Below are 12,145 nucleotides of genomic sequence, written 5' to 3' on the forward strand. Positions count from 1 at the left end.
CACACTTCGCCGTGACCTCTTCATGATTATTCTTTTGAAATCAAAACAGAAGATCACAGATAACCGAGTATGGTGTCAAATATTGCACCCTGGTGGTAAAATGTTTAATTGCTGCCACACAGTGAAATTAATTTAATTGCTTCAAGACTCACACTACGCAACGCAACATGCATTAGATTAATCGATAACAAATTAACGTGATCGACGAAATTCTTAACGATCAATTATCAATCGTCGATTAATCATGCCCATCCCTAACACGGACACATATAATACTACCCGCCTGACATTGGCATGCGTTATTCAGGTGTCAAAGTTGTGCAGAATTGAAGGAAGAAACCTAAAAGACAGTGCCAGAAAGATGCTGGACAGGTAAAGCCTAGTTGTCGTTGTAAAATATTGTAAAATATTGTTGTTGTAAAATATATTGCCACATTAAGTAGGGCTGCACGATAAATCGCATGTGATATTTAACGTGCATCTTATCAGTAAAGCCGGTTCTGTAATCAGCGGTAAATCTCCATCACCTGTGGGCTTTCACATTAAGCAGCATTAACTACACAGAGCCGTTGTTCACTGGCTCTGTGTAGTTAATGCTGCTCAATGTAAAAGCCCGCACGTGATGGAGATTTACCTACAGAACCGGCTTTCTGACAAGATGCGCATTAAATATCGCATGCGATTTATCGTGCAGCCCTAACATTAATCAAACATTGTGGTGTCAATCCTCAATAAGTTACAACGCAAATCAGAAATTTAAAAAAGTATTCCTTTACTGGTCATTTTGAAATGTCAAACTTTGTCCGCAATTGTTAACCACCTCAATCTGTATTATATTTTTAGGATTAAAAAAAAAATTCCCTTATGTTCAAATTCAACATGAAGGGGGGTGGTCCGCTGCAGAAAGAGGCATTTGAAAAGACTGCACTGTTCTCGCTAATTAGAGGTATGTGTATAAAACACACAACATTTACCAGAGAGCTTCTCTCTTTTTTTAACACACTGAATGGTGATACACTATATATATATATCTCGTTTTTGTTTTTAGTAGGCATCCAACAAAAGAGAATGACTCCCTGTCACAATTAGTGTAATTAAATTTAAAAACACATGTCAAGCTTTTCTTTTTTCTTATTTGGCAGATGCTGTGATGATCAACTTCCCCGCAGCAACAGAGTCAGACTTGAGGAATGCAGTTGGGAAGCATTTTAAACAAGAAATAAAAACAAAAATTAATAATTTCCTTTAAGTTCACTGTTGGTTGTTTTATTTGTTAAAATAAGTAAACCGGAAAAATAAAAGGAAAAAAAAATAGAGAGAGACTGATAACGGCAGTCAGAAGAGAGAACGTTGTCAAATTTACTGTCCCTCCCATAGACGCTGCATTAGAAACACCCTCGCATTAGCGTTAACTGTTTTTTTTGTACTTTGATGCAAAGGTGATATAATACAAAGAATACTGTTATAAATGTACATACATTTAAAAAAAATTTGTATGTACAAAAAAAAAGGATTTATGATGCTGATGACCGTTAAACGTGTCATCACAGTCTTGTGAAAAGGGTCCATGTTTTAATGTTAAGTGTGAAAACATGCTCTTGATTTGTATTAGTTTTTTTTCTTTTAAATATCTTAAGTTATTTAAAATATTAAATTTTTTCATTTTTATATTTTTATCTTAAGTTGTTAAAAATTCCAGATTTTTTAAATCATAATATTTATATTTAAGTGTATTGTATTTATAAAATGTTATTTTGTCATTAATTCTTTTGTATTTTTTATCTTGTTTTAGCCTAGACCAGGGGTGGCGAACGTCAGTCCTGGAGAGCCGCAGCCCTGCAGAGTTTTGCTTCAACCCTAATCAAACACATCTGAATGAGCTAATCAAGGTCTGAAGGGTTACTAGAAAGCTACAGGCAGGTGAGTTTTAATTAGGGTTGGAGCTGAACTCTGCAGGGCTGCGGCTCTCCAGGACCAGAGTTCGCTACCACCGCTGGCCTAGACCCATATTCACAGTCTATTAGACGTATATATGTAGTCGTTTAATAGCGGTCTAATTGATGACTAGTCTATTCTTGGGCTATGATTAGACGTCTATTAAATTTTTACTGACAGCCTAAATTTAGCCTTGTTTTAGCCTAGACGTCTGGGCTGTGTTTAGACGGCTAATTTCAAGATTTAGTTAACACGTGTGGTATTTCTTCGAATAAAAAGGAAAAAATAAATAAAACATAAGTGCTATTGTGGCTGCTGTACTCTCACCCCTTGAAGGTTACCTTTGAAGTATTGCCCTCTGGAAGGAGATTCAGAAGCATTAAATGTTCATCTAATAAATATAAATTCTCCTTTGTTCAAGAGGCTATTCATATTTACAACTTAAAGTCTTAGTAAGGTTTTTTTTTTAAATTCTAGAATCTTAATTTTAAATTTTATTGTTTATGTACGTAATTATGAAGCATGTTGGGTTGTGTCTTTATTTTATTTTTATTATTATTGTCTATGTGATATATTATGTTTGTATTAAGTTTGTTATATGATGCTACTGCCCTACTTTAATTGCCCCTTGTGGGATTAATAAAGTTGTTAACTTAGCTTAAGTAATGTTCAGTTGCTTGCACAGACTGATAATTTTGCTTCAGAAGACATCAATATATCATCAGGAGCTACAAGTATTAATTTTCTGGGTCCACAGGTATTAATTTTCTGGGTGAACTATACCTTTAAGAAAATTTGTCTGCACTGTCATAGTGAGGTAATGAGGAGGAAACAGGATAGACACCATTATTCATAAGCAACAGAAAAACTAAATTTGGCAGTAAAATGTAAGGAAGTCCACCAAATCTTGTACTGTTCATTGCTGCACCTGCTACATTCATTACATTAGAATGTAGAGTTAGAAAAGCTATTGACGTGTATTTTTAACAAGGCCCCTGATTATTACAGCAATGTGTGTAGTCAAAGAGAATATGGAAAGTGGTCATGGAAAATAAATTTTGTATAAAAATGTATGTTATAATATGGAATTTTTAGTTTACCTGAACAAATGACTTGAACATTTTTATCAAGACAATTGCCATGATAAATCGATGGTACAGATCCACATTTCTTAAGTGTGGACTCAGATCCAGTACACATTGCATTTTTTATCCAAACTGGTCCTGATCCTGGTCCAAAATGAGCATCACCCAGAGCATCTACAGGTTCTCCACAGTCCAGTTCTCTACACACCACTGCAGCATCAGCCAAATCCCAACCAATGTCACACACTGTTCCCCACTGACCTCTATGAAGAACCTCCACTCTACCAGCACAGTGACTGTGACCACCAACCAACCTCACATTTATTATGTCTGTGAATGTATAAAAGAGAGCAATAGAAAAAGTGAGTGTCAATTTAAAATGTGCTGTATAAAGCTAAATCAACACTTAACTCTTACCAGCACACAGCAAACCAATGTTCTGTTCCTGAGAACAGTTGCTTTTGACGGACAGTGATGTTGGACAGAGGTGAATCTGAGATTCATTTCCTCTGCACTGTATCTCGTGTTTCCACATCTGAGCATCTCCTTTGCCAAAAGCAGCAGCTCCCAGCACCTGTACAGGAGCCCCACAGTCCAGCTCTCTACACACAACCTCTGCATCCTGCTGGTCAAAGGCAGCGGCACACACTGACATCCACATCTGATCATGAAGGATCTCTAACCTCCCAGAGCAGCGAGAACCTCCAACCAGCCTGACTCCTGAAGAAAAACACAATAAACAAAAGCATTGCTTAAATAAAACCATTGTTTAAATAAATAATGTAAAAACACCAAAGAAAAACACACATATGAAATATATTTATTATTGAAGTTGAATATGGAAGCACAAAAATCTAACATAGATGAGAAAAAAAGTAATATACTTTACCTGAGCAGATGACTCCAGCATCTTTAAAATGATCACAGTTGCTTTTACCCCATCCTAATGACCTTCAGTTCTTCAGTGTAGACTCTGATCCAGTACACATAGCAATCATCCAGATTGGTCCCGATCCTTGTCCAAAGTGAGCAGCACCCAGAGCATCTACAGGTTCTCCACAGCCCAGCTCTCTACACACCACTGCAGCATCAGCCAAATCCCAGTTATCATCACACACTGTTCCCCACTGACCTCTATGAAGAACCTCCACTCGACCAGCACAGCGACTGTGACCACCAACCAACCTCACATTCCCATAGTCTAAATATTGAGCAATAACAACAGTTTAGCTCAATCAAGATAATTTCTTGGTATGCTGATTAATACAAACATTCATGCCGACTCCTCCCTACTTTTAAATAAATAAGTAAAGGCTACACAGTAAGGCATTTTTCACACTAAAATCATGTTAACATTTTTTTCTTGTCTAAACTATTGAGACAGTATTATAAGACTTACGGATTGGCCCTTTCACTTTTATTGTAACTGTTTTATTTATTTATTTTTAAAGGAGGAACAATTTGAAATTTATTTTTGGGGTAAACAAAATTATGATGTTGATTGAGTTACATTAAACCTGGTGTATTTTGTTTAATATTTGTTTTTGTTTTATCATCTACATAGTTCTTCTGCAGATGAGCCCTTTTTTACTAAAAAAAAATTATATTGTGTAAGACAGCACAGAAATACTGTTAGAAAACACTCTCTGTCTTTCTGTTGAGTCCAGACATGTTTTACCCCTCCTTTTTCTCCCTCTCTCTCATTCTTATATATACAACGCATTCTTTCTGAATCCCTCCTTCTGTATCCATCTCTCTCTCTTGATATTATGTTTTAAATATGTCTTACTTATATGCGAAGTATGCATGCTTAAATGTATACATTAGCTTCTCTTGGTTCAAATGTCCCAAATGAGGACAGGAATGTTAGGACTACAAGGGTAAAGGAGTTCGAGAGAAACTCTGAAGACAGTTCAGAATTCTTCGCAAAAGTCTATTCCTTATATGTCCATGTTTTTCTGTACATGTGGATTTTATATAAACACATGTTCTTGGCCAAAGATCCTATGTGTATGTTATTCATATCCTCATTGGTTAAGAGGATGAAACTCCCCTCGACATATGCCTATATAATATCTGTATTTCTATGAATAAATTGAAGTATTGAGGATACATTTGACTGTGTGTTTTCTTACTTCCCGGCCGTCTATCTACACTTTAAGTAACTGAGAATTCTTCAAGGTGGCAAAGAGAATTTACTGAGGGACCAAATTGTTATTCTTTATTAACAAATACTAAAAGGCATTTAGCATTTTTTCTGTCTCGCTTTGTCGTGATCATAATTAAATTTTCTTGTGATCTTGACATGGCATAATATAACATTTATTCTGCTGCATTATGAATGAGCAATTCAGTTTTCTTTGGTAAATGTTCACTCGCTCAAGCTAGCATGTTTTTGTCTGTAATAGTTCCAAATCAATGTTTATCCTATCAGAACTTTATTGCTGATCATACTCAAATGTCTCCAAATGTGTGATCGAGGTGACTGAAGTACAATTTTTTTTTTGAGGCAACAAAGTTGAGACAACATTTACTATGTTGATATCCCATGAAATTTTAAATTCAATTGCAATCACAAAACAAGAAGACAGGAAAACAATAATAATGGCACCTTTTCCATAAATAACAAATATTAACATTATTTTTATAATGATAATATAGTGAATAAAAAGAAGACCATAATATAAAACGTATAGATGTTTATAAAATATATGTGACTCCATGAGCGAGAGATAGAAAAAGAGAGAGAAACTGCCTGTTGAGCAATACAGAATCACATTCAAAATATTGTGACAATTATGCTATCATCCAAAACAACACATTACAGTACACTTTAATTTTAAGTGATTAAAGAACACAATCTGACCCCCATTCATTTCTAAAATAAATTTCTAAAAATAACAATCTTTTCATTTCATTTATACTTACCAGCTGTGATGAGTATTGCTGAAGACAGTAAAATGAGTGTCAGGCATCTTCCCTTCATCCTCAGCATGATTAACACCCAGTACAAGCTTCTCCGCCTTGATGATACAGAAGTACTGGCATCCTCTCAGCCTCCTTAATGAGAGAGAAAGAGGTCCAACACCCTCCAATCACACTCGCTATTACCTTATTAGACACAACAGAGGAAATCATCAAACAACTTCAGTGACAAATCAGAGGACGCTTTTCTGATTTTCACCATATATATCAAAACTGTCAGTGCTGATGAACTCCTCCTCCCCACACATCAAGCCCTCACTGAGGGGATGTGCGCGCACGCACGCACGCACACACACACGCACGCACGCACGCGCGCACACACACACACACACACACACACACACAGACTTGCAGGAGACAGGAAACTCTCCAGTTTATTTACAGTATCAAAGCCAAACACCTGCAGAGACGAGATAAAAGTCCTGATAGCTAACTGCATACTGTATGTCCAAAACATCTATTAGTGTATGTATGATGTATACATGATATTAACACATAATAAACTCAACTCAGTAAAATGAATACTAATGTAAATTAGCATTTACGATTAACATTTGACAATGAAAATAATCACCTTGTTAGCAGCAGAGAGAGCAGTTGTGCTACATTTCTGCTAAAACACCTTGCATTGCATATTCATAATTCCAAACTCAGAGTAGTGCTAGAACAATTAAATAATAAATGAACCTCCACAGATTTTAGTATGGAAGAAAATTTGGTTTTGATAGCATCCTGAATAAAGTCAAATTAGGAAATATCCAATATACTATAGCATCCTTTCAAATAAACTCTGCCGTAAAATTACATCAAAACCTAAACTAAATGTGGCCATTTTTCATGTCAGTAAAACAGTCTCTTCCCATCTACAAGTTAGCGGATGGTTCTTGTCCAGAATATTTTACAGTTTGGGTTTGGTGGAAAACCTTTGGATTGTAGTCAAAGTTCTGTGTATGTAAGAGTAGAAGCAGTCTTGAACTACTTAGAAATGCCTCTGCCCCTTTAATCGCTGATGCTAAAGTGCCATTTCAGTCCAATCTAGGTACCACCGGACCGCGATTTCTACCGAGGGGGACCCATTGCCTGGATGCCCTATCAGGCAATGACTTTGCAGGCATTTGCACACAGTATGCTACCTCACAAAATTGACTTCAGACAAACTTTTGAGACAGTTTAACAGTGTAATGATCAACACAATGTAATTACACACAAACTGACCACCAAAGGCAACTTTAAAAAAAAAAAGAGCACCTTTTTTTTGTGCTCAACCGGCACAAAATTTAACACGGGATAGTGGAATACCAAAGACAGATCCATAAACCTTAGTCAGGTTAGACACATACTGAATTTAAGCTACTTTAAAGCAGATGAATACAAGGCTGTGAGGTGTAGTCTTACAGTCTTTACAATGTCACACACTGTATATAAATGCTCTAGATCATGTAATTTTCACAACTCACAGCTTTCAAAACTGTTTGATGGAGATTTTGTCTACTAATTTGTTTTTGTTTTGTTTTTTTTTGGAAGATTTTCATCAGCTGAACAACTGGTATGTTGTTAAACAACAGTACAATCCTTTGAATGCATGTACTTCTTTTCCTCACAGCATCTTTTTATTTTCAGTCAAAAATTAAATATGGCGATACCCTGACTAGGGTCTATACTCCATCCAAAAATCGATCAGATGAATATATCTCATTAGGACAGGATGTGACAATCATTGAATTCGAACGTGCCTTGTTCTGGAGGCAGCATGTTTTTCAGCTTTAAGACAAATGACTATTAAGAAAAGATGGACAGCATGTCTATATTTCCCTCCACTGTAGAAAAACGAAGCCAAGATGTCCCAGAAATGGCCGCTATCATCTTACACTGATGACGTCATTAGGAGCCAGAGTCTATGCAGTAGTGATCATGAGGTGGAGCTACAGAATCAAAGTCCCACCCAAACTCCCAAAGACCCAATCACAACCCATTTTATAGCATCAAATAACTAACTAAAACCCCAAAAAAAATAAAAAATAAAAAATAATTAACAGAAAGAGCACTTAAAATACATAATTGTAACAAGAACTGCATAAAATGACATAAATCACCTTTATTTATTTGACTTTATTTAATTTAATACTTTATTTAATTTATTTGAACTGTAATTAGATAGTTTTTTTAGTTTGGTTCACAGGGCAGGGTTTTTGACCAATACTGCAGGGTGATTAAAATGTTTTGGCTTCACTTTTCAGCACATGAATCATACTTGGAACATATTAACAGGATACATTAACTTTATTAACACAGCTACTCAATACTTAGGCAAACATCCTGTTTCAGGGTGGTTATTTTCATATTTAAATGAACCATAAATTAATAAGGATTGGGGGGGGGGCATTAAACGTCAAATAAGTAAATAAGCATCTGTTTTTTTCTTTCGTTTTAATTAGATAAGACAGAACAAGGAAATTCCTCCAAGTTTAAGAGGGTGATAAGGCACAGAATCAACTATTTTTACGAGAAAAATAATTAGCATGATTTTATGCATTTATCATGCATGTGTTAAGGAAAAAAAAAAAGCAAAGAAATGGTACTAAAGTAATTTCAAACTTGTGCAAAGCAAGCAATTTTTTACAATATGCAAGCTACTGAACTCATCAATAAAAACAAATTTAAAACCTGAAGTGGCTATGTAAGATCATTTAAACCCAAATCTAAAGCTGTTAAATTGTGATTTAATTAACCAAAGCAGTGGGTGTGGCCACTACATACAGTCCCACCCTCATTTTGTGACTCCTCCCCCCACATCATCATAGTCTGTAATGAAAAAACAAAAGCAAATATATCATCTTAAATGTTGTATTCAATATTTAAAATGAATACATTTATTTGAGCAAATTATTATTTAATAAATGGAAAAAAGGAGACATCTTCATCTCATCTTCATTGCTGTTCTTCACATCATCATACTCCTCCTGATCTCCCTCTGATACACATGTTAAATAAAATGTAATGTGTACCACAGCTCGTGTCATTGATCTCTTACTCCTCATGACTGTCAGAGACTATTAGATTAAACCTGATAACGCCATGATGATTCATTGATGGTATAAACACATGTTCAATATTTCATTGAAACAAAATCTGGTTCGGTGTGACTCACCTGTTACAGCTTGAGAGTCCTGTCCAGTAATGATGACATCATCATAATGCTCTGGTGTGTCCACTGCATACACATGGACATATAGACAGAACAAAGGTTGCATTTTATTGGTACTGAGCATCACTTTAAAGGGACTGTGTTAGAAAATGCCTTTAAAAAATAAACAATAAAAAAAAGTAACAACACCTTTAATATCAGAGTTGTGTTCAGTGGTGATGACATCATCATAGCTCTCAGGTGTGTCTTCTACAAATTTAACACGAGTCAAATACCATCACACCAAATAAACCTGAATGTATATTTTCTTAATTTAACATATAGATTATAGAAAAACAGATATAGCGCCAGATTTACTAACAGTTTGTCTCAGCACAAACCATCGTTTGTCATTTAAAAAAACTACTGTCAGGATTCGCAAAAGACACGCAGTTAAACATAACCAATTAAAAAAAAAATGTGATGCAAAATTAATGAGAGGAGAGTATTTAAATGCAAACTGATTTACTAAGGTTTGCAGTAGTCAATTTACAGGTGTTAACACATTTTGCACACGTGTTGTTAGTAGATTACCTGCACCTGATTATCGTCTATTAGCAAACTTTTACTGCTCTTGGTAGGGAGCAGTCGTGGCCTAATGGTTAATAGAGAGTCAGACTTGTAACCCCGAAGGTTGCGGGTTCGAGTCTCAGGTCCGGGGAGTGAATAACCAGCACTCTCTTCCTCCCTCAATACCACGACTGAGGTGAGACCCTTGAGCAAGGCACCGAACCCCCAACTGCTCCCCGGGCGCCGCAGCAATATGGCTGCCCGCTGCCCTGGGTGTGTGTTCACGGCGTGTGTGTGTGTGCACTTGGATGGGTTTAATGCAGAGCACAAATTCCAAGTATGGGTCACCATACTTGGCCACTTCTCACTTCACTAGATTGCGTTAGTCATTACAGAGCTGATCCAATGTTCTTTAATTTTCTCATTGTCGTTAGATCAACTACGGAACTTTCCACTCCCATCAGCACTTTATAGGATGCTAATTTACCCTGTTTAATAAATCTGGCCCATAGAATTACAACTACAGTACAGAACTGCACCTGTTTCATGATCTGGTTTCAGTCCATCTGTGATGACATCATCATAGTATCCCGGTGTGAATTCATTCACCATCTCTTCAACATCAAAGCAAAATACTATTAGAAATAAAATGAAGTGATTGTGTCTGTGCTGAATCTCCTCATAAACGGCCTCAGTTGTCATCCTGTGTCTCCTCTTAGAGAGAGCTGTGAGTGTAGACAGACAAACCTGCTGTCTGTTCACAACACATGACTGATCACACACTGAATAAGACACAATATGCCAGTCTGGATCTCTCCTACCTCTCCTCATCACTCTGTTCTGCTGAATCAGTATAAGCAGTGGCACTAAGAGCAGTAAGAGCACAAATCCCAGTACAATCACAAGCACTGGGGGGGGACGGAGAGAGACGCTGCTGGAGGAGTTTGTGGAGGAGATACTGATGTTGAGCGCACTGGAGGAGAAACTGGAGGAGAAGCTGATGATGTTGTGGCAGGAGCAGTGGACACTGATAAATCTGCCAAAAGAGAGACAAACACATTAAAAGTCATGCAAAAGCATTCATGATTTTTATGTTTGCTTCCATTAAATAAACTTACCTGAACACTGTTTCTGGTGGAGAGATGTGGAGCATGTCAGATAGCTTTGAGGAGACTTGAGACTCTCCTGTTCTGTAATCACAATTGTAATATATGTATTTCAATCATCTTTTCAAAACATAAATGTTGAAGGATTACTCTTTTATTGTTTGGTAATGGAAAATGCAACTGTTTTACCGGAGCAGATAATTTTGGCCACTTCATCTTTACCACAGACAGCAGGGTGAAGAAAGACACTGCCATAAAGTGGAAACATGTAGTCGACATTTAAAATAATCAAGCCAATTATGAGGCAGTCCCTCTGAATAACTGGGTTCACTGCCAGATCTTCCACAGTTCAGCTCTTGACAGATCAGACTCGCTGTGTCTCCGTCCATCTGGTTCCAGCACACATTACCCCAGGATCCATTGTAGAAAACCTCCACATTCCCTTCACAGCCTTCAGTTAACCTGATCTCTTTAAACTCTAGATGGAAAAGGATGAGAAATAATCTCAGCTCTCATTCAACCGTGTTAATTTCAAACACTGGGTTTTACATATATATGGACAACTGAAATATCCACTATTTTCTGGGAGGATTTATTTTTATGTCATAACACTGAACTGTTTACCTGAGCACACGACTCCTACACCCTCCTTGTGTTGACAGTCATGTTTTCCCCAGCCTGGAGAAGAGCAGCTCCACAGGGACGTCTCATTCCCCTCACACTCCACCTCATCCAGCCATATGTGTCCAGAACCAGGGCCAAACCAGGCTGGTACCTACTGGTTACTGAGGGCCACTCCACACTGCAGCTGTCTGCACACCACATGAGCATCTTTAATATCCCAGGAGTCGTCACACACTGTCCCCCATGAGCCGCTGTGAAAAACCTCCAGCCTCCCTCCCCAGAACCCACCAGCCTGATGGACCCGCAACCTGATATTCAGAGAAAGAAAAACACATTATTGATCACGAACAACTGAAGAATCGGAATCTGAAAAAAGATCTCATGTTTTAGTAAAGTAAGAATTGTGTTAGAACATAATAAAATAGTCTTCATTATACATCATATAGAGAGTTTATTGGTAGTATAATAGTCTAAGTGTCAAATAAGTTTACCAGAGCAGATGACTCCAACATCTCGTCTATGAGAACATTCAGCTCGACTCCCTGAAGAGATGGAACATTCTGAGAGTTTTGTTTCATTCCCGTCACAATCAAACACATCAGCCCAGATTTCACCACTTCCCTCTCCAAACCAGTCTGATCCCACAACAGACACAGCAATCCCACAATTCAGCTGTCTACAGAGGACACTGGCAGCTCTCATATCCCAGCATGCAT

At 37.1% G+C, this 12,145-nt stretch overlaps 1 protein-coding gene, 1 long non-coding RNA gene and 1 pseudogene across 2 annotated transcripts in view; 1 reads left to right on the forward strand and 2 right to left on the reverse strand.

Moving 5' to 3' along the window:
* The window catches only part of LOC107556539 (uncharacterized), a 4,165-nt gene extending 3,288 nt beyond the window's left edge, over window positions 1-877 (forward strand). The window contains exons 2-3 of the long non-coding RNA XR_001605624.1: window positions 308-372; window positions 844-877. This is a non-coding gene — a long non-coding RNA (uncharacterized lncRNA). The remainder of the gene's footprint in view (window positions 1-307; window positions 373-843) is intronic.
* The window catches only part of LOC107589471 (scavenger receptor cysteine-rich type 1 protein M130-like), a 19,155-nt gene extending 15,090 nt beyond the window's left edge, over window positions 1-4,065 (reverse strand). Inside the window, exons 1-4 of the mRNA XM_016277955.1 lie at window positions 4,052-4,065; window positions 3,910-3,971; window positions 3,438-3,740; window positions 3,036-3,350 (exon numbers count right to left, since the gene is read on the reverse strand). Coding sequence (XP_016133441.1) covers window positions 3,036-3,350; window positions 3,438-3,740; window positions 3,910-3,971; window positions 4,052-4,065 — 694 coding nt within the window. The remainder of the gene's footprint in view (window positions 1-3,035; window positions 3,351-3,437; window positions 3,741-3,909; window positions 3,972-4,051) is intronic.
* Window positions 4,066-8,800: 4,735 nt separating this feature from the next.
* Window positions 8,801-12,131, reverse strand: LOC107589550 (scavenger receptor cysteine-rich type 1 protein M130-like; annotated as a pseudogene).
* Window positions 12,132-12,145: the final 14 nt, after the last annotated feature.

The sequence above is a fragment of the Sinocyclocheilus grahami genome, unplaced genomic scaffold, assembly GCF_001515645.1.
Source record: "Sinocyclocheilus grahami isolate Dianchi unplaced genomic scaffold, SAMN03320097.WGS_v1.1 scaffold1.1, whole genome shotgun sequence".
NCBI lineage: Eukaryota > Metazoa > Chordata > Actinopteri > Cypriniformes > Cyprinidae > Sinocyclocheilus > Sinocyclocheilus grahami.